The sequence below is a fragment of the Oncorhynchus keta genome, chromosome 36, assembly GCF_023373465.1.
Source record: "Oncorhynchus keta strain PuntledgeMale-10-30-2019 chromosome 36, Oket_V2, whole genome shotgun sequence".
NCBI lineage: Eukaryota > Metazoa > Chordata > Actinopteri > Salmoniformes > Salmonidae > Oncorhynchus > Oncorhynchus keta.
In genome coordinates this window covers 6,492,148-6,514,987 of record NC_068456.1, presented here as the reverse complement: position 1 = coordinate 6,514,987, position 22,840 = coordinate 6,492,148, and the positions used below count along the sequence as shown (strand labels likewise).

The window sequence follows — 22,840 nt, the reverse complement described above, 5'->3', positions numbered from 1 at the left end:
CATTGTTTATTTGAGGCTAAATTTATTTTTATTCATGTATAAGTTAAGTTAAAATAAGTGTTCATTCAGTATTGTTGTAATTGTCATTATTCCAAAAAAAATTGTCTGATTAATCGGTATCTGCTTTTTTTTTGGGTCCTCCAATAATCGGTATCGGTATCGGCGTTGAAAAATCATAATCATTCGACCTCTACTCCCCATCCAAACTGGCAGAGAAGGGAGAAACTCTCCAAATACATGTGTGCCAAGCTTGTAGGGTCATGCCCAAGCCCCAAGGCAGTAATCGCTGCCAAAGGTGTTTCAACAAAGTACTGAGTTAAGGGTCTGAATACTTATACTTATCAAATGTAAATGTGATATTTCAGTTTAAAATATGTATTCAATTAGCAAAAATGTCTATACCTGTTTTTGCTGTGTCATTGTGTGGTATTGTGTGTGGATTGAGGGGGGGGGGGACTATTTCATAAATTTTAGAATATGGCTGTAACGTAACAATGTGGAAAAAGTCAAGGGGTCGGAGTCTTTCCCGAATGCACTGTATGTTGACTGATAGTGGATGCAGAGACAAACTTTTGTTGTTTTTAAAGCTAATTTCCTGCAATTTTACATATGTTGCAGTGGTCTTATGTCATGAGTGACTCAAACATTACTATCATGAAAACTATTAAAAAAACATATTTTTTGGGGAGTGGTGGCCTGATGAAAGATGGCGCCAAAGAGATGGCAGCTTCGGTTCTAGTCCTTAGAAAACTGTGCAGTCTTTTCTTTCTTATGTATTTCTTACATAGTTAGCCCAGAGAACCTTAAGTGTTATTACATATAGCTGGGAAGAACTATTGGATATCAGAGAGACGTCAACTTACCAGCACAACCAGCACTATGACCAGGAATATGACTTTCCCAAAGCAGATCCTTTGTCTGCATCTCCCAGGGCATTCGAACTGATTCCAGAGGCCGACTCAAAACAACGCAGCCGGAGGAGAGGGTGCTGGAGCAGTCTTCTAGTGAGGCTTCGGATGCGCGCACACCACCCACCGCTTCTGAGTATATTACTCGCTATTGTCCAGTCCCTAGTTAACAAAGTTGATGCAATTAGGGTAAGAGTTGCTTTCCAAAGAGATATCCGGGATTGTAACATACTCTGTTTCACAGAAACATGGCTAGCTTGGGACATGCTGTCAGAGTCAGTACAGCTAACAGGATTTTCAGTGCATCGCACCAACTGGAATAACCATCTCTCCGGTAAGAAGAGCGATGATTAATGACTCATGGTGTAATTGTAACAACGTACAAGTCCTTTTGTTCACTTGACCTAGAATTCCTCAATCAAATAGCGTATTATCTCCCAAGAGAACTCTCCTCCGTTATTGTCACAGCTGTGTATATCCCCCTGCAAGTGGATACCAAGACGGTCATCAAGGAACTTCACTGGACTTTATACAAACTGGAAACCATATCCTGAGGCTGCATATATTGTAGCTGGGGATTTTAACAAATAATTTAGGTAGCCTTTTTCTCAAATTACCTATCAGCATATCGATTGCAGTACACAAGCGAGTAACACGCTCAACCATTGCTACTCCAACATCCTCGATGCATACAAGGCCCTCCCCTGCCCCCCTTTTGGCAAATCTGACCATGACTTAATCTTGTTGCTCCCCTCCTATAGGCAGAAACTAAAACGGAAAGTGCCCTTGCTTTGGTCGGACCAGTGTCGGATTGACCTATCGGATTCCACGTTTCGCGATCACGTGGACTGGGATATGTTCCGGGTAGCCTCAGATAACAACGCTGACTCGGTGAGCGAGTTTATAAGGAAGTGTATAGGAGATGTTGTACCCACTATGAATATTAAAACCTTCCCTAACCAGAAACCGTGGATTGATGGCAGCATTCGCACAAAGCATGTACCACCGCATCTTATCATGGCAAGGCAACTGGGAATATGGCCGAATACAAACAGTGTAGTTATTCCCTCCGTAAGGCAATCAAACAAGCAAAGTGTCAGTATAGAGTCAAAGTGGAGTCGCAATTCAACGGCTCAAACACTAAACGTATGTGACGGGGTCTACAGACAATCACGGATTACGAAAAGAAAACCATTGTCTTGCTTCCGGACAAATTAATAAACTTCTTTGCACGCTTTGAGGACAGCAGTGCCACCGACGCGAACCGCTACCAAAAGCTTTGGGCACCTTCTCCGTGGCCGACGTGAGTAAAACATTTTAAATGGGTTAACCCTCGCAAGGCTGCTGTCCGAGACGGCATCCCTAGCCGCGTCCTCGAGAGTATGCGCAGACCAACGGACATATTCAATCAATCTCTATCCCAGTCTACTGTCCCCATTATGCTTCAAGATGGCCATCATTGTTCCTGTTCCCAAGAAAGCCTAGGTAACTGAACTAAATGACTACCGTCCCGTAGCACTCCTGTCATCCTGAAGTGCTTTGAGAGACTAGTCAAGGTTCCTATCACCTCCACCCTACCTGTCATCCTAGACCCATTTCAATTTGCTTACCGCCCCAATAGGTCCACAGACAATGCAATCGCCATCACACTGCACACTACCCTATCCCATCTTGACAAGAGGAATACCTTTGTAAGAATCCTGTTCATTGACTACAGCTCAGCATTCAACACCATACTACCCTCCAAACTCATCATTAAACTTGAGTCGCTGGGTGTTGACATTGCCCTTTGCAACTGGGTCCTGGACTTACTGACGAGCCACACCCCAGGTGGTGAAGGTAGGAAACATCTGCACTACGCTGATCCTCAACACTGGGGCCCCACAAGTGTGTGTTCTCAGCCCCCTCCTGTACTCCCTGTTCACCCATGACTGCGTGGCCATGCACGCCTCTAACTCAATAATCAAATTTACAGACGACACATCAGTGGTAGGCTTGATTACCAACAACGATGAGACGGCCTACAGGGAGGAGGTGAGGGCCCTCGGAGTGTGGTGTCAGGACATTAACCTCTCACTCAACGTCAACAAAAGAAAAGAGATGATCGTGGACTTCAGGAAACAGCAGAGGTTGACCCCCCCCATCTACATCGATGGGACTGCAGTGGAGAAAGTGGAAAGTTTTAAGTTCCTCCGTGTACGTATCACCGACAAACTGAAATGGTCCACGCACACACGGTGTGGTGAAGAAGGCGCAAAAGCGCCTCTTCTACCTTAGGAGGCTCAAAAAATGTGGCTTGTCACCAAAAACCCTCACTAACTTCTACAGGCGCACAATCGAGAGCATCATGTCAGGCTATATCACCGCCTGGTACGGCAACTGCACCGCCCTCAACTGCAAGGCTCTGCAGAGGGTGGTGCGGTCTGCACAACGCATCACTGGGGGAAAACTACCTGCCCTCCAGGACAACCTACACCACCCCGATGTCACAGGAAGGCCAAAAAGATCGTCAAGGACAATAACCACCCGATCCACTGCTTGTTCACCCCACTTCCATTCAGAAGATGATGTCAGTACAGGTGCATCAAAGCTGGGACAGAGATTGAAAAACAGCTACTATCTCAAGGCCATCAGATTGTTAAACAGCCATCATTAGCACAGAGAGGCGGCTGCCTACCTACAGTAAATGGAACACTAGTCACTTAAAGTAATGCGAGATATGTAAACATTCTTATCTCATGTATATACTACACTATCTATCATTGCATCTTAGCCGCTCTGTCACCGCTTATCCATATATTTACTTAGATTTGTGTGTATTAGGTAGTTGTTGTGGAATTGTTAGATACTGCTGTCAGATCTAGAAGCATAAGCATGTCGCGACACTCTCAATAACATCTGCTAACCATGTGTATGTGACCAGTGCAATTTAATTTGATTTAGGAGCGGCTGTGACGCAAACGTTTCGCACATCCCAGCTTATTGTTTTCCTCACTGAACTAACTAGTATGCAAACTAAAACTTGTGTTCTCTTGACCGACAAAAGAAGGCGAGGGGGGAAAAAAAAACCACTGTGGTGGAATTGCGACGAATCCAGTTCCAACACTTGCATAAATGATGAATGTCTAAAAATCATTTTATTTCTCTACTTCAGGTTGTTGGGGGCCCTGTGTCGATGTATTTGCGACCCGCAGCTCAATTCATCCTCCCAGGACATCCGGCCGGCTGAGTCGCTGGGCCAGCTGCTCCTCTTCCACCTCAACTCCAAGTCTGCCCTGCAGCGCATCGTTGTGGCCCTGGTCCTCTGTGAGTGGGCCGCCGTGCAGAAGGTGGGGCCCGAGTCTCTTTTTCGTTCGTCAGATTTTTCCGTTTGGTGCTGTCTGAATAGGAGTTGTTCACTTTAGAACTGCTTTTAAGGCCGGGATTCAAACAAACACAAACTACCCGTGCAGAGCTATTTTTACCTTTAATTTCACCTTGAGCCGACGTCAAAGGTGTACCGTAGATAGCCAACACGATACCAGCAAACTGTAGTTTCATTGAATCCCAGCCAATGTCAAATGAAACCTTGTCCGCCTTGCCCCCCGCCTTCTCTTGACTCAGGTGGTGTCAGCCATGGTCCAGCCCCGCCTGTTAGCCATCCTGTCAGAGCAGCTGTACTACGATGAGATCGCCATTCCCTTCACACGCATGCAGAACGAGTGTAAGCAGCTCATCGCCCTGCTGGCCGACGCTCAGATCGACGTGAGCGACCGCCTCAACTGCAGCGTGTTCACTATCGACCAGGCCAACGAACTGGTGAGGACGACACTCCCACTGTATCTGTGTAACATCCCTAAAAGATAAAATGGCAGCCAAATCCAGTGTTTCAATGACATTGTGGATTTCAATTGTCTATTTGTCAGAACAGAAATTTTTCTGCTCTTGCCAGTTCAGACCGCATTTCTTTATTGCCCGTTCCGGGATTCGAGTCATCGACCCTCCGGCTATAGGTCGGCCTCTAGCCTTTGGGCCACCTACTGGCCACCTTCCATCTCCATGGCTCAGTCTAATCTCAGTGGGGATCAAGTTATGACTTATAATATTCAACATGTTTGATTTAAAAAAAACATCTTATGCGCTCATTAACAAAGTTAGGTTACTATTGTGCTATGTGCTGTCTCTGTGGTGTTGGCTTGTCTGGGAAGAAGGCCATGGCCCTGTGCCCGTCTGCCACGGAGACACAGGGGTGTGATGACGCCGTGTTAGAGAGACTGATGGTAGTGTACTAATTTTGGCTGTCTCTGGTCCTATGCTCCCGAGTGGCGCAGCGGTCTAAGGCACTGCATCTCGGTGCAAGAGGTGACTCTACTGTCCCTGGTTCGAATCCAGGCTGAATCACATCCCGCCGTGATTGGGAGTCCCGTAGGGCGGCGCACAATTGGCCCAGCGTTGGCCGGGGTAGGCCGTCATTGTAATTAAGAATTTGTCCCTAACTGACTTGCCTAGTTAAAGAAAATAAAATATGCCACTGTCTGGGAGCAAAAACAATTCTAGCTTTAGGAGACGGTGGCTGCTTATACTAAGTGTACTACTCCCATGTTTTTGCCACCTTGGTTAAGTCTTCCTAGATTCATAACCTACATTTTCAACACAGATTAAATGCAGCTTTTAGCCGAATACATTTTGAGCTGTCTGAAGTCATTACATTGATGTTTAAATATTGAATCAATGTTCTCCAGGGGTCGCATTAAGGTTTCAGAAACCTTCATTTTCAAAACGCAGACCATCGTATGTTTTTAAACCATTTCACCTGCATTGAAATTCGAAAGACAGGTGTTTTTGTTGTTGTTGCTTCAGTAGAGTTATCAGGGGCAACTATAGTTTTTCATTACACAAAATAAATGAATGCAAAACATTTGGGAGGGAATCGCTTAGTTATCCTCAGGGGACAACCGAAGAGCTGCGCCATTTGGTTAGCAGCCACGCATAAGTAAATTGACATACTATGAAAAAGCGCGGTATCTTTTGCGTAGACGATACATGGCCATCGGCAACATTTTCCTTGCATTTTAACTTGCTAAAACCACCGGAGAAAAGTAAACGTCAGTCAGAGCGCTGTCTGCCGATCAAATGTACCCATGTGAATGCGGGGGATTTAATTGGTTTGAAGACGAGCAAGATTTTCCATCTGAGTGGAAAAGTGCAACTGAAAGCACAATTTGTGTAACATTTAGGATTTGGCGCGAACTGCGACAGAAGCGTGCAGACATTACAATGAGAAGTATTTTAGATGGGCATTTACAAAATGCCTGTGTTAACAGAACGCAGCGTTATATTTGATCTTATCTGCGTGAAAAACTCTGAATTCTGTGTTATTTCGACCTCTGGTTCTCATCTATTTTGTTGAACAGCGGTAATGAAAGGATTGTTTTGTAAAGAGATTTGCCCTGAATCTGTCATTTCCTATTAGACTTTGGGTCATTTCCCTTAACTCCGATGGAATTGAACTCTAGACCCTATTGAGGTTAATGGAGGCTGAACGCCATTGTATCGAACGATGACAAACCCAGGAATGCTATGAAATCACCTTCTACATCCTCTGCTCTTCCCTCCATACAATAGGTGACCACCATCTTCGCAGAGTCCACCGTGGGCCTGGATACGAAGTCCAAACAGTTTCATCCACTGGACAGCAAGCGTCAGCAGGCCCAGTCCACGGTGGGCGAGACCAGTGTGGAGTGGCAGCAGCTGCACCTGCGCGTCCACATGTTCACCGCCTGCGCCGTGGTCAACCTGCAGGTAGGTCACGTCATCTAACACTGGAAACTTGGTTCCTTTATCGACACTTTGCCTTCCCTGATGTCGATGCCATGTCTATTCAAATGGTTTTGTTTGAATAATTTGTACATAACATATGCACTTAGTGTGCAAAACATTAGGAACACCTGTTCTTTCCATGACAGACTGACCAGGTGAGGGCCTATGCCCTCCCAGGCTCACCTATGGCTGCCCAGTCATGCCCAGTCATGTGAAATCCATAGATTAGGGACTAATGACTTTATTTCAATTGAACTGATATCCTCATATGAACTGTATCTCAGTAAAATCTTTGACATGGTTGCATTTTATATTTTTGTTTCAGTACAGATGCATAGTATTGATACCAGCAATATTAGCCAGAGAAGTACATGGTATCATATGGAAACTGAAATGCACAGCGTTAAATCTGGGTTGTGTTCATTAGGCACCAAACGGACTGAAACAGACTATCTGGACTTGTCCAATAGCAAACGCTCATTTTCATTTTCTCTCATCCCAACCTGCAGGCGTTACCAGACAAGCTGAACCCAGTGGTGCGTCCGCTCATGGAGGCAGCTAAGCGGGAGGAGAACACCCTGGTTCAGGGTTACGCCGCCTCCTTCATCGCCAAGCTGCTGCAGCAGTGTGCTACTAGGCAGCCGTGTCCCAATTCCAAGATCGTCAAGAACCTGTGTTCGTCGATCTGCATGGACCCCCTACTCACGCCCTCCTCGGCCTGCCCCGTGCCCCCCACTCAGACTGCCAAAGGTATGGGATGGGATGCACAACATTTTTAATCTGGGTGATGTTCATTAGGCCACACCATAGTGGAATGTAGACAAAAACTGGAGAAGATCTTGTGGTCCGTCCGTGTTTCAACCCGATGAACATGACCCAGATTAACACTAACAAGGTTGTGGCTGCCAGAAACAGATATTACGTAGAACCCTCTGACACTCACTCTGTTGACCCTTTCTCTCTTTCACCCCTAGCTGGCATGTCGGAGAAAGAATGCATGCACCACATGGTCAATAAGACCAAGGGCATTATCACCCTCTACCGCCACCAGAGGGCAGCATTTGTCATCACCAGCAAGAGGGGCCCCACCCCCAAAACCTCCAAGACCCCCACCACTGAACTGCCACCCGGCAGCACCATCACCACAGATACTGATGAGGTGGGTGACAGAGAGAGCAAACATTTACCTGTGTATTGACTGTGTTCCTGATGACTATGGTTTATTTTGACCGTTTCAGAATAAAAAGCCATTTCTCGTTCAGAGAAGAGGTGCCGAGTTCTCTCTGACGACGGTTGCCAGGCACTTTGGCCAGGAGCTGACGGGGTCACTGCCCTATCTGTGGGAGTTTGTGGTGGGACCTTTGAGGGCCGTGGTGGAGAACAACCAAGGCATCGGTATGCTACACTCTTCATTAGATCATAGGGGTCATGTTCATTTGGGATCACCGCAACTGAAAGCAAACATTTCTTATTGGACAAATAAAGGTAGCCCTGCCCTGTTTCAGTCCCATTTGGTGCCTAATGAACATGATCAAGATGTATTGCTATTTGCTACCCTCTGTCCATTTCCAGATGGGCATCTTCCTATACCTCTTGTGAGTGTTGTCATCAATGAAGAGATATTGATGCATTTCTGCTCTATGGTGTTGTAGATGCAAAGCTCCAGTTGGAGAGGGGGGATGCTGCAGCCCAGGAGCTGGTCAACTCTCTGCAGGTGCTGGAGGTCACGGCTGGAGCCATGGCCCCCGAGCTCAAACCTCTGGTAAGACAACATGCAGGAGTTAAATTTGATTTGATTTTGATTTGAATCTCACCAGTAGAAACACCACCATCCTATCTACCAAACTCCAGTAAAAGATTGACTTCTCTAAGCTCAAAAATATCTCCAATGTTTTCACACCTCAGTTGTTTTCACACCCACATCCCTCGCCATCTGCTGTGTAGGTCCTGGAAAGTATTCAGACCCATTGGCTTTCAACATTTTGTTAGGCCTGATTCTATAACTGATGAAATAGTTATTCCACCTTTAACTGGCCTACCAGGCAATTCGCTCTAGTCATTGGCAGCAGAGAACTGGAAGGAGAGGCGTCCAAAGGAGGAGTTGGCTTTGGGGATGACCAGTGAAATATACCTGTTGGAGCGCATGCTATGGGTGGGTGCTGCTATGGTGACCAGTGAGCTGAGATAAGGCTGGGCTTTACCTAGCCAGTGGGTTTGGCCTGGAGTCAGTGGGTTTGTGACGAATATAAAGCGAGGGCCAGCCAACGAGAGCATACAGGTCGCAGTGGTGGGTAGTATATGGGGCTTTGGTGACAAAATGGATGGCACTGTGATAGACTACATCCAGTTTACTAAGTAGAGTGTTGGAGGCTATTTTGTAAATGACATCACCGAAGTCAAGGATCGGTAGGATAGTCAGTTTTACAAGGGTATGTTTGGCAGCATGAGGGAAGGTTGCTTTGTTGCGAAATAGGAAGTGATTCTAGATTTAATTTTGGATTTGAGATGCTTAATGTAAGTCTGGAAGGAGACTTTACAGTCTAACCAGACACCTAGGTATTTGTAGTTATCCACATATTCTAAGTCAGAACCGTCCAGAGTAGTGATGCTAGATGGGCGGGCGGGTGCGGGCAGCGATCAGTTGAAGAGCATGCATTTAGTTTCACTTGCATTTAAGAGCAGTTGGAGGCCACGAAAGGAGTGTTATATGGCATTTAAGCTCGTCTGGAGGTTTGTTAACACAGTGTCCAAAGAAGGGCCCGAGGTATACAGAATGGTGGATCAGAGAATCACCAGCAGCAAGAGCGACCATTGATGTATACAGAGAAAAGAGTCGGCCCGAGAATTGAACCCTGTGTGAGCCCATAGAGACTGCCAGAGGTTCAGACATCATGCCCTCTGATTTGACACACTGAACTCTTACTGAGAAGTAGTTGGTGAATCAAGCGAGGCAGTCATTTGAGAAACTAAGGCTGTTGAGTCTGCCAATAAGAATGCGGTGATTGACAGAGTCAAAAGCCTTGGCCAGGTTGATGAAGACGTCTGCAATATTGTCTTTTATCGATGGCGGATATGATATCGTTTAGGACCTTGAGCGTGGCTGAGGTGCACCCATGACCAGCTCGGAAACCAGATTGCATAGTGGAGAAGGTACAGTGGGATTCGAAATGGTCAGTGATCTGTTTGTTAACTTGGCTTTCAAAGACTTTTAGATAGGCAGGGTAGGATAGATGTAGGTCTGTAACAGTTTGGGTCTAGAGTGTCTCCCCCTTTGAAGAGGGGGATGACTGAGGCAGCTTTCCAATCTTTAGGGATCTCAGACAATACGAAAGAGAGGTTGAACAGGCTAGTAATAGGGGTTGCAAAAATTGCAGCAGATAATTTTAGAAAGAGAAGAGAGGGTCTAGCCCAGCTGATTTTTAGGGGTCAGGATGCAGGATGCAAATTTCTGTTTGAAAAAGCTAGCCTTTGCTTTCCTAACTGCCTGTGTAGATTGGTTCCTTAACTGAAAAGTTGCAAACCGCGGGGGCTATTCGATGCTAGTGATGAGGGGTGGTCGTTTGACCGCGGACCCATTATGGACGCAGGCAATGAGGCAGTGATCACTGAGATCCTGGTTGAAGACAGTAGAGGTGTATTTAGAGGGCAGTTTGGTCAGGATGATATCTGAGGATGCCCGTGTTTACGGATTTAGGGTTGTACCTGGTAGGTTCCTTGATAATTTATGTGAGATTGAGGGCATCTAGCTTAGATTGTAGGATGGCTGAGGTGTTAAGCATATCCCAGTTTAGGTCACCTAACAGTACAAACTGAAGATAAATGGGATGCAAGTAATTCACATATGGTGACCAGGGCACAGCTGGGGGCTGAGGGGGGTCTATAACAAGCGGCAACAGTGAGACTTATTTCTGGAAAGGTGGATTTTAGAAGCTAGAAGCTCAAACTGTTTGGGCACAGACCTGGATAGCAAGACATAGCCTGCACAGTTGAAACTCCACCCCCTTTGGCTGTTCTATCTTGGCGGCAAATGTTGTAGTTGGGGATGAAAATGTCAGAATTGTTGGTGGCCTTCCTAATCCAGGATTCAGACACGGTTAGGACATCAGGGTTGGCGGAGTGTGCTAAAGCAGTGAAAAAAAAAAACTTAAGGAGGAGGCTTCTGATGTTAACATGCATGAAACCAAAGATTTTACGGTTACAGAACTCAACAAATGAGAGCGCCTGGGGAATAGGATTGGAACTGGGGGCTACAGGGCCTGGGTTAACCTCTACATCACCAGAGGAGGAGTAGGATAAGGGTACGGCTAAAGGCTATAAGAACTGGTTGTCTAGTGCGTTGGGGACAGAAAATAACAGATTTCTGGGCGTGGTAGAATAGATTCAGGGCATAATGTACAGACAAAGGTAGGGTAGGATGTGAGTGCAGTGGAGGTAAACTTAGGCGGTGAGTGACGATGAGAGAGGTTTTGTCTCTGGATGCACCAGTTAAGCCAAGTGAGGTCTACACGTGTGTGGGGTGGGACAAAAGAGCTATCTACGGCATTTTGAGCGGTAATGAGGGCTCTACAGTGAAATAAAACAATAAGAACTAGCCAAAACAGCAGTAGACAAGGCATATTGACATTCGAGAGAGGCATAAAGCAATCACAGGTGTTGATCAGGAGAGCTAAGACAACAACGGATAAATGGCAATGAAATGGGCAGAGCAGATCAGTTAGGTACATACAGGACCTGAGTATGAGGCTGGGGGCGACAGGTAAAAAAATGAGGTGCCGTGTTATTGAAACAGTCCAGGGAGCATCAGCTGTGTAGCAAAGTGATCATAGGGTCAAAAGAGCAGCAATTGGTGAGTCAGGGTGCTGTTCAGTAGTCACTACTACGCTAGGCAAGCAGGGGATACAGCGTTCAGAAAATCTAGCGGGCCGAGGCTAGTAGATGGTTCTTCGGCGACATCGTAGAACCATCTACTAGTTGAGACCACATCGGGCAGTCACGTCGGCAGTCCAGTCGTGATGGGTCGGCGGGGCTCTGTGTTGACAAAAAAGGGTCCAGTCCAGTTGGCAAAGGAGGTATTGTAGCCCTAGAATTAGCTGGTATATGGGCCTAGCTCGAGGCTAGTTCAATGCTAGCCAGTGCTTGCTTCGGGACAGAGTCGTTAGCAAACAGTATCCAGTCATTTGCAGCTAGCTAGTTGTGATGATCTGGTGTAATGATTCAGAGCGGCAGGAATCCGGTGATGTGGTAGAGGAAAGCAGTCCGATATGCTCTGGGTTGATATCGCGCTATGCAGACTGACAGGCGTTGTCCGAGCTAAGGCTGGCTGGTGGCTGGCTGGTGACAGAGGAAAGAGATGAAGACCGCTAGCCGTGGCTAACCAGGACTAGTAGCTAGTTAGCTGGTTAGTTCCTTATGGAAGTTACAGTTATAAGGAATAAAAATAGCAGATCCGTTACCACATTAGGTCAGGCGGGTTGCAGGAAAGTAGAAAGTGAGATTTAAGATATATATGAAAAAGACCGGCTATTTACACGGGATAAGACAAATACACACGTCCTGCTGCTACGCCATCTTGGATTCTAGATGGCGTAGCAGACCCTTTACACAGTACTTTGTTGAAGCACCTTTGGCAGCGATTACAGCCTCGAGTCTTCTTGGGTATAACTCTACAAGCTTGGCACATCTGTATTTCGGGAGTTTCTCCCATTCTTCTCTGGAGATCCTCTCAAGCTCTCTGGTTGGATGGAGAGCATTACTGCACATCTATTTTCAGGTCTCCAGAGATGTTCGATCAGATTCAAGTCCGGGCTCTGGCTGGGCCACTCAAAGACATTGAGACTTGTCCCGAAGCAACTCCTGCGTTGTCTTGGCTGTGTGCTTAGGGTTGTTGTCCTGTTGGAAGGTGAACCGTTTCCCCAGTGTGAGGTCCTGAGGACTCTGGAGCAGGTTTTCATCAAGGATCTCTGTACTTTGCTCTGTTCAGGTTTGCGTCGATCCTGACTAGTCTCCCAGTGCCTACCACTGAAAAACATCTCCACAGCATGATGCGTCCACCACCATGCTTCACCGTAGGGATGGTGCCAGGTTTCCTCCAGACATGACGCTTGGCATTCAGGCCAAAGAATTCAGTCTTGGTTTCATCAGACCAGAGAATCTTGTTTCTCATGCTCTGAGAGTCCTTTAGGTGCCTTTTGGCAACGTCCAAGTGGGCTGTCATGTGCCTTTTACTGAGGAGTGGCTTCCATCTCTAACATAAAGGCCTGATTAGTGGGGTGCTGCAGAGATGGTTGTCCCTCTGGAAAGTTCTCTCATCTCCACAGAGGAACTCTGGAGCTCTGTCAGAGTGACCATCGGGTTCTTGGTCACCTCCCTGATTAAGGCCCTTCTACCCGATTGCTCAGTTTGACCGGATAGCCTTCTCTAGGAAGATTCTTGGTGGTTCCAAACTGCTTCCATTTAAGAATGATGGAGGCCACTGTGTTCTTGGGGACTTTCAATGCTGCAGACATTTTTGTTGGTACCATCGACACAATCCTGTCTCGGAGCTTTACGTACAATTCCTTCGACATCGTAGCTTGGATTTTGCTCTGACGTGCACGGTCAACTCTGGGACTTATAGACAGGTGTGTGTGTGCCTTTTCCAAATCATGTCGAATCAGTTGCATTTACCACAAATGGACTCCAATCAAGTTGTAGAAACATCTCAAGGATGATCAATGGAAACGGGATGCACCTGAGCTGAATTTCGTGTCTCATAGCAAATGGTCTGAATAATTACTTAAATAAGGTATTTGCAAAAATTTCAAAACCTGATTACTGAGGATTTTTGGGGGGGTTCTAATCAATTTTAGAATAAGTCTATAATGTAACAAAACGGGGAAAAGTCAAGGAGACTGAATACTTTCCAAAGGCACTGTATGCCTTAAGCCAAAATGAATGGTGAAGATGAGCACAGGTATCTGGAAATTACGTGGTGGTGTTTTGAATTGTCGCATGTACATCACCTGCCACAATCCAAAACACCACCTTGTGCTCTGGGCCGTGTGTTTATCTCAACAGAAGACTTTGACATGAACACATCAGGCAAACTTTGATTTTGGAGCGTAATGTCTGTAAATACCCCATTTACTGTATTGTCTGTCTGTTTTAGTTCTTCCCCTCTGCGTTTCAGTTGTTGGAGCACCTGCCCCACCTGTTCACCTGTCTGCAGCACCCGTACACGGCCGTGCGTCACATGGCGGCGCGCTGCGTTGGTGTGCTCAGTAAGATCGCTACCATGGAGACCATGCACCTGTTCCTGGAATGTGTGCTGCCCTGGCTGGGGTGCATCGAGGATGGCACTAAGCAGGAGGGGGCCATCGAGGCCATGGCCTGTATCCTTCATACGTGTCAGTCAGACATGTTCCCGCGTATGCGCAACCAACCAATGGTTTTTATATAAGATAGAAAAAGGACATGCCATGTAGCAGACAATTTATCCAACAGTATATTGAGTGCATGCATACATTTTTTTTGTAAATGTGACCCCAGCATGAATTGAACCCAAAACCCCACATTGAAACCAGGGGAGTTGGTGTCTTGTGGTTGGTTGTCCTTGACCCCTTGGCCCCCGCCCCCCAGGTGTGATGGAGCAGTTGGATGTGGACATCGTGCCGTACATTGTGCTGCTGGTGGTGCCGGTGCTGGGCCGCATGAGTGACCCCAGTGATAGTGTCCGTTTCATGGCCACGCAGTGCTTTGCCACCCTCATCCGCCTGCTACCACTGGAGGTAAACACACACACCAAACAATACAGCACAGGCAGTATTTTTTAAAGGAGATTTGTTTGTAAGTAGTTATTTGGGTGTAGTGATTTAGTCTTTTTTTGGGATGCCAGGTAATTTGTAGATCTGTCATTCTGCGCAGTCCTACTGCAGTGTAGTCGATTTCAAACACTCGCTAGATCTGCCATTTACAAGCTACCTGCGGTGTTACTTCCTACTGTGCAATATGGTTATTTGCCTTTTGCCCAATAGAGGACAGTATCTCATTATTTTCCTATGCTGAATATTTTATGTGATTGTCATTTGGAGGATGTGTGTGTGTACTCTAATGAAGTTGGGCATTTTGTTTTCATGGCGACATTGACATCTGTCAGCCGGTTAAGTGTTGTCAGTTCATTGGTTCACTTCAATCAGAGAGATTAAGTGGGAGAAATGAATCAGATGCACTGCAGAATCGGGACGGCTGAATGTCAGCCGAATGACCTCCCATACGGAGACACAGTTGACTCCCAAATAAAAAAACGTTGGAGGCTTGGCTTTTGCACCTGGTAATGTTTGTTTGGATATCTTACACCCTTTTCACACTATCATGCTGACCACAATTGTAATGCGCTCAGATATTAAATGTTTTCATTATTTCCAGCAAGGTTCCAGCAACTATGGTGGATGTGAAACCAGGTCAGCAAAGGACAGCTGGGCTTGGTTCAGGTCAGTGGTGTGAAAAGGGTTTTGAGTCCGCCTTTTTATTATTATTCTTTATCTTAGGCGGGTATCCCGGATCCTCCCACCATGTCGGATGATCTGATTCGCCAGAAGGCCAGAGAGCGTCACTTCATGGAACAGCTGCTGGACAGCAGGAAGTTGGAGAACTACAAGATCCCTGTGCCCATCAAGGCTGAGCTCCGCAAGTATCAGCAGGTGTGTGTTTACATGGCCTTTATTTTTTATTTTTTTACGTGTGTTTATGTGTGCATTTACATTTTGTGGGTGTTAGAATTCTACCAACAATTGGTCGGGCCAATATTAGCCCTTTTCATAATCTATCGGCTAACAGCCCTTGACTATAGGTGCAGCTGAGATCTCCTTTATAGCACGAGCGCACTGTGCCTATTGTGTCAAACTGCTGCAAGCTATCTTTCCTCAAAGAACCTATAGGCTGCATCTTGCTACCCACTCATGCTGCACATCATTTATCACATTTGAATAATGCAAAAATGTTGAACCCTAAATGAATTTCTTGTTCGTCAAAACAATGTCCATACAGGCTACAGTACAACGACGGATACCGGTAGCTTGCTAAGTAGCTAGCAAAATAACATTCAGCATTCACAGAAAGCAAACTTTGCTAGCTAGCTTACAGGAAATATCAGTCATTTTAACCAACCCCCATGAATTAATTGGTTAACAAACGGTTAAATTCGTCCAAACAGTCAAATTAGTTGAACAGAAAGTACTATTGCCATTGCTGAGATATTACAATTTGTGTGTACGAATTCTGGGTCAAAAGGTCACAGGAGATAATGCACTGGTCAATGGCAGAGCCTTTTCCAAAAATGGCACCAAAATGACACAAGTGGACATGGATTAATAAACCAACTCAAATATCTCAAGATAGGAAAGTCCTATCAACATGACATTTTCAAGGGTTATACAATAATATGAGCATGTTAAATTGAAATAGAATTAAATATGTATACATACCGTAAAACTTCAATTAAACACTGAGTCTCAAATAGCCACTTGTCCTATTTTTAGTAGCCGGGCAATGGCACACATTTCAGCAATATAAACGCCTGTTTTAAATAAACGCCCTGTCTAAATCAATTGTTTATGAGGTTACCGTGACTTGTTTACGAGGTTTAATGTTTGATGTGTCACATTTACATAACTTTTCCAAGTCATTACTGAATTATGGCAATCAGCTGTTTTTTTCGCCAGTAAGTAACTGCTAGCTAGCTATTGGCTGATAGCTAACTAAAATGCACAGTCAGAGGATAGTAATTCTGTCAAGGAAGTTTGTCTTAATAAAAAAAAGGGTGTAAATGATAACACATTAGGGCAGGAAATTAAGGAATTGATTAAAAAGCTGGAAATAAACAATAAACTATGCAAATGAACAAAGCTGTGTGCATTAAGGAAATAGAAGTCTGTCTCGAAGTGCCTGTTGTGTCCAGTGATTGAAGCAAATAAAAGCCTGGGCTATTAATTGAAGTTTTACGGTATGCACATGTACTGTATACATTCCCTGTTGTATGCAAAAAATCATTGACCAATTAGGCTTTTTCCACTTTAAGTTATTTATTTTGCCCTACTAATGCAATCAGTCATAAACATATGCTACAGTACTAACCAGAGGTAATACTTTAGGGTTTTAGTGTGCTTCTAACAGCAACTTATGTAATTTGACTCAACGTTCTCTTATTTTTCTTGTGCCCACCTGCTCTAAAACCGTCTGCGGCGGCGGCTAACCTTCCTGATAGCTACTCTAGCAAAGGTGAGATTGGAAGATTGCATGAAATCTTGACAGCAGCATAGCAAAATGTTACCAAGAATTTGATTTGTGTAGTGATATATATATATTTTTTAAATTGCATTACGTCAGATGTGTATGGTTGGACAGTGTAGATAAAAGCTTACTAAACTTCTCACTCAGGCTTTTTTTGAGCTGTCTCACTTCCAGCGAAAAGTGGTTGTCGGAAGAAGCGTAAAACCACTCTGGCCCCACTGATTGTGCGCTCCCCGATACGATACGTCGCGTGACCTAACGCCCCAGCATGGGTACAAGGAATGGAAATTTGTCATTAAAAGCTTTAAAAACATGCGACAATAGCGAGCCGATCGTCTCATATTATTGAGCGTGCAACTACTGTAATTAAGCAGACCACGTAAGGCGTACAATTTGCCGGAAAACATTGTTCTAAAAAATGCGCCTGATGGAGTGGTTTAAGAGAAACATCTCTGTTGACTTAGAAAGAGGGGAAATCTAAATATGCAACAACTGGGATGGGTTAATATGACTAGAATTTTGCCTTTGGCTTTTGGACAATGAAAGAAGGTGGATATGAAAACCAATAGAGAAATGCTGATACGTTTTGAGTCGCTAGCATAGCTGTTAGCTTTTGCATGCTTCTCCTTTCTCTCTCTGCTCCGCTGCTTCAGCTTGCGTCTGAGTTGCCTAGCAGCAAGTCTCCGCTCTGGCTTGTTGTCTAGCAGCAAGGCTCCGCTCTGGCTTGTTGCCTAGCAGCAAGTCTCCGCTCTGGCTTGTTGCCTAGCAGCAAGTCTCCGCTCTGGCTTGTTGCCTAGCAGGAAGTCTCCGCTCTGGCTTGTTGCCTAGCAGCAAGTCTCCGCTCTGGCTTGTTGCCTAGCAGCAAGTCTCCGCTCTGGCTTGTTGCCTAGCTGCAAGTCTCCGCTCTGGCTTGTTGCCTAGCAGCAAGTCTCCGCTCTGGCTTGTTTTCTAGCAGCAAGTCTCCGCTCTTGCTTGTTGCCTAGCAGCAAGTCTCCGCTCTGGCTTGTTGCCTAGCAGCAAGTCTCCGCTCTGGCTTGTTGTCTAGGAGCAAGTCTCCGCTCTGGCTTGTTGTCTAGGAGCAAGTCTCCGCTCTGGCTTGTTGCCTAGTAGCAAGTCTCCGCTCTGGCTTGTTGCCTAGCAGCAAGTCTCCGCTCTGGCTTGTTGCCTAGCAGCAAGTCTCCGCTCTGGCTTGTTGCCTAGGAGCAGCAAGTCTCCGCTCTGGCTTGTTGCCTGGCAGCAAGTCTCCGCTCTGGCTTGTTGCCTAGGAGCAAGTCTCCGCTGGCTCTGGCAAGTTGTTGCCTAGGAGCAAGTCTCCGCTCTGGCTTGTTGCCTAGCAGCAAGTCTCCGCTCTGGCTTGTTGCCTAGGAGCAAGTCTCCGCTCTGGCTTGTTGTCTAGGAGCAAGTCTCCGCTCTGGCTTGTTGCCTAGCAGCAAGTCTCCGCTCTGGCTTGTTTTCTAGGAGCAAGTCTCCGCTCTTGGCTTGTTACCTATCAGCAAGTCTCCGCTCTGGCTTGTTGTCTAGGAGCAAGTCTCCGCTCTGGCTTGTTGTCTAGGAGCAAGTCTCCGCTCTGGCTTGTTGTCTAGGAGCAAGTCTCCGCTCTGGCTTGTTGTCTAGGAGCAAGTCTCCGCTCTGGCTTGTCTCCGCTGTCTAGGAGCAAGTCTCCGCTCTGGCTTGTTGTCTAGGAGCAAGTCTCCGCTCTGGCTTGTTGCCTAGGAGCAAGTCTCCGCTCTGGCTTGTTGTCTAGGAGCAAGTCTCCGCTCTGGCTTGTTGCCAAGTCTCCGCTCTGAGTTTTCTAGAGCAAGTCTCCGCTCTGGCTTGTTGTCCAAGTCTCCGCTCTGGCTTGTTGTCTAGGAGCAAGTCTCCGCTCTGGCTTGTTGTCTAGGAGCAAGTCTCCGCTCTGGCTTGTTGTCTAGGAGCAAGTCTCCGCTCTGGCTTGTTGTCTAGGAGCAAGTCTCCGCTCTGGCTTGTTGCCTAGGAGCAAGTCTCCGCTCTGGCTTGTTGTCTAGGAGCAAGTCTCCGCTCTGGCTTGTTGTCTAGGAGCAAGTCTCCGCTCTGGCTTGTTGTCTAGGAGCAAGTCTCCGCTCTGGCTTGTTGTCTAGGAGCAAGTCTCCGCTCTGGCTTGTTGTCTAGGAGCAAGTCTCCGCTCTGGCTTGTTGTCTAGGAGCAAGTCTCCGCTCTGGCTTGTTGTCTAGGAGCAAGTCTCCGCTCTGGCTTGCTCACAGCTAGCTCTGACTAGACTAAGCTATTAGTTGACGTTACTCAAGCTACTTTCTAACTCTAAACTAACTGCACTTTACTATTTTCATCAAAATAATAATTCCGGTCGGATCCAACACTGTTCGTATTTGACTGACTGGATTTGTTATATTCTGACTCCAATTCAATTACATTAAATTATGCAAATTAATCTATAGGCCGATTTAAAAAAAAAAAAAAAAAAAAAAATATATATATATATATATATATATATATATATATATATATACATATCCTTGAGTCTATTGACGCAGCTGTGCGTCAATCTAAGTAACATTATTATCAAAATCCCAATCAAAATTCATCAATTTTAAGCTAGATGTATATTTGAGCTGGGGATGTTGGCCTTCAGCATCTGCGGGGGAAGGTGGCAGAGCTACAGCGGTGTTTGTCAGACATCCTGAAAATCGGTATTCTCACAAACGTCTGTAGCGTCCTCTGTTTTGCTCTATGACCCCCACAGGTTTCACAGGACTCGTCTGAAGGTAACCCATACAAACAAATGAAGGTCGTTTTGAGCCAACAAAAATAGGGGGTTAAATATGTCCAAAAAACACACATTTCCTGAGCTTTCTTACATCTCCTAGGTATAGGACAGACACTTAAATCGTATTCCTTATGTGTAATTCTCTTTACTGTCTTTGCCGTTTTAGGAATGTGTTATTCCATGTGGTTTCTATGGGCTGTAGTTGTAGGCCAAATTCAATATTTTATCACCATTTTTTTATACCTGAAAGGGGTCCTAAAATTCAAAATCAATAGCTGGATGATCCATGGTATGAACATCTTAAAGCAATTCCATGTGTTACAGATGACAAACACTCTACTGACATTTGCCAAAACAAGCTCAGTAAACTCAATGCATGCATTCATTGAATATGCTTTCCCTTTTGATTTACCCAGTTTATCAATAGATTTATCATACAACAAAGTCAAATGGATTATTATTGTAAGGGCTGTCAACGTTAACACGTTAATCACAGTTAACCTTTGACATTTTAAGCACAATGCGCTGTGCTGTGCGGTTGTCAGTAGTTACCACAAGCACAAAGTACTAATTATGGCTAATCCACAGATGGAACAATGAGACAAATAGTTCACCAGATGTATAAATGTGAAGCATCCGCTTGGCGTTTCCTCTCACTACCAAACCTATGGTACCACTGGCCGGCAGTTAGAGGAGATTTTGGCCGAAGTTCAGCACATTTTCTCATCAATGAAACATTTTGATTTCAATAGTTTTCTGTTCCCAAAACTAGAATCTGTTTATGAATGGAATGGACTGTTTTTTGATATTTATTTTTGTAGATTTTGTTTGTCGACTCTTCCCTTTCAAAAAAATCACGTTGTTTAGAAGTGCAAAGGCGAATTGCATTATTGCGCACTTCGGGAGGTGTTCCCTAACGGAAATATGCAGATGCATCGGTCTCAGACTTCTCTTGTTTCTTGTGGTGCTCAAACATCCATTATGCTTGTAGTTTCGAATGAAAATGTACAGAAAGTTCAACCATAAACGCATTCCAAGGGCATTTCTTTAGATAACAGCCCAAAATCGTAATTTGCACAGAAGTAGCTAGCTTGTTATGCTAACGTCAACTAGCAGCTAGCTCATCAAACAAGAATGTTTACAATGCCATGGCTGAATATCTTGATTAAACTCTAATCAAGAAGCATTCAGCTGCTGTAGATTAGGGTTGGAGTGAAAATCTACAGGACGGTAGCTCTCAAGGAACAGGGTTGGAAAGTGTTTGTGTGTGTGAGAGTGAGAGAGAGAGAGAGAGAGATCCGCTACTTCTCAGATATGCTCCAGGACTAAAAGATGAGTGATGGCCTTGTCTCTAACTAGTTAAATAACTACAAGCAATTCAGCACTTTCCACTTTATCTTCCGTCTCGTTATTTTCTGCCAGCCTCTACAAATAGGGTTTGTTTTAAATGTAGCAGGGAGGGCAGCTGCTCCTGACAAATGACTTTTGGACAGAACACACATTTTAAAGTGGTGGAATGGGTTGGGCTTTGTGCCCAACATCCATCTCTCTAATGGGAAAGTGATTTGTAGATTAGTGATTCTGCCTGTGATGTAGTCATACACAAAATATCAGCACAGTGACAATGTTTGTATGAATTCTTTCACTCCTCACTTCACAAGGTGTGGCATAAAATGCAGTGCAACAGCTCATTGCGCCACGTCATTGCCCCTCCCTGCCATAGCTAGTATGCAGAATGTGATTGATAAGGTTATTAAAATGACTAATTTGATGGACCGTTTCAATAACTTCTGATCTTTCCAGGATGGAGTGAACTGGCTGTCCTTCCTGAATAAGTACAAGCTGCATGGTATCCTGTGTGACGACATGGGCCTGGGCAAGACCCTGCAGTCCATCTGCATCCTGGCTGGGGACCACTACCTCAGGTACTTAACTGCATGAACACACAAACAGGTCGTGTTCCAGGCCGACTATATTGCAGTTGCACTGCATGCATCAACCAATGGTTGCATGCCATGTCGTCGATTGTGCAGTCGGGCATCAGATTGCTATATCATATGTGGTTACCAGACGTCATCAGACCACGCAACAGAACAGTGTACTGTTCTACACTTGGTTGATTTTTTATGAAATAGTTTACATCAAATATTTTTTCAAGTTTTATTGAATTCCGTGACGCGGTTAGCCTTTACGGCTGGGACTGCAGGTTTGGGTCCCGGAATCCTCTTAAGTAGCAGTTAGCTGCTAGCCGTCATGAAAACAGAGTAGGCTAACGCTAGCAGTGCAAGCCCACCAATGTTTTTTTCCCCCTACGGCTGGGCACAAATGCTTTAGGTGTTTTGATTTCCACACAATCACAAGATTGTGGAACTGTCAAATGGACAGGGATTGGCCTGCCCTATATGCACCACCACCAAGCAGCTTAATAAGGGAAGAGATCCTTCGGCTATGAGAAACGGATGACCTATTTTCTTAGTGTAGCCCAGGTAAACCGAATCTGTTTTTAAATGCCTCCTATAGCAAAGCTGTCTGAGTCGGGCGGCGTTGATCTGTCCCAATCCAACGGCTAGATATTAAGCTCAACTCTCGCAAGCCGTAGAAGATCAGGGAGGCAGTCTGGCCCCACTTCATATATCCGAGAAGATCCGATTCAGCTATCAAACAGCTTTACCCTGCTTGATACAGACCTACCAGCCCGGGAGTCAACACGGATCCTGGGAATATACCAACAGCCAGTGGCATCCTCCCACATGGCCACCCCAGTTCAACAGATCGCTGACTCAAGACAGAAGGGTCTCGGGCCAGCCGCCACCTTCCTGGGGTTTTCCGACGCCATCCACTGTTGAGGCTAGCCTCCCTCGAAGCCTCCATCCCCCCTGCCTGAGGCAGTCCCATCCTGCTCTCCCTCATCCTTAATTAACCATCAGATTCCATTACAACCACCATCATTGTGGGCAGCTCGATGGTGAGAGATGTTGGCTTGCCTACTGTCTTTGGACCGACTCAAAGACCACTGTCACACAGGAGCCTGTTTCCATGACATCAACTCCCTCCTGCCAAACAATTCTGGCCAACTACTTCATTATTGACACAGGTTTTAACGACCTTCGCTTTAGGTGATCTG

The 22,840-nt window shown here is 45.6% G+C and overlaps 1 protein-coding gene across 1 annotated transcript in view; it reads left to right on the top strand.

Moving 5' to 3' along the window:
* LOC118369538 (TATA-binding protein-associated factor 172-like) overlaps positions 1 to 22,840 on the top strand; it is a 67,344-nt gene that overhangs the window by 35,951 nt on the left and 8,553 nt on the right. The window contains exons 18-28 of the mRNA XM_035753990.2: positions 4,063 to 4,237; positions 4,512 to 4,706; positions 6,513 to 6,689; positions 7,217 to 7,457; positions 7,682 to 7,866; positions 7,946 to 8,102; positions 8,360 to 8,469; positions 13,876 to 14,077; positions 14,325 to 14,473; positions 15,233 to 15,385; positions 21,520 to 21,641. Of these exons, the coding sequence (XP_035609883.1) occupies positions 4,063 to 4,237; positions 4,512 to 4,706; positions 6,513 to 6,689; positions 7,217 to 7,457; positions 7,682 to 7,866; positions 7,946 to 8,102; positions 8,360 to 8,469; positions 13,876 to 14,077; positions 14,325 to 14,473; positions 15,233 to 15,385; positions 21,520 to 21,641 (1,866 nt within the window). The remainder of the gene's footprint in view (positions 1 to 4,062; positions 4,238 to 4,511; positions 4,707 to 6,512; positions 6,690 to 7,216; positions 7,458 to 7,681; positions 7,867 to 7,945; positions 8,103 to 8,359; positions 8,470 to 13,875; positions 14,078 to 14,324; positions 14,474 to 15,232; positions 15,386 to 21,519; positions 21,642 to 22,840) is intronic.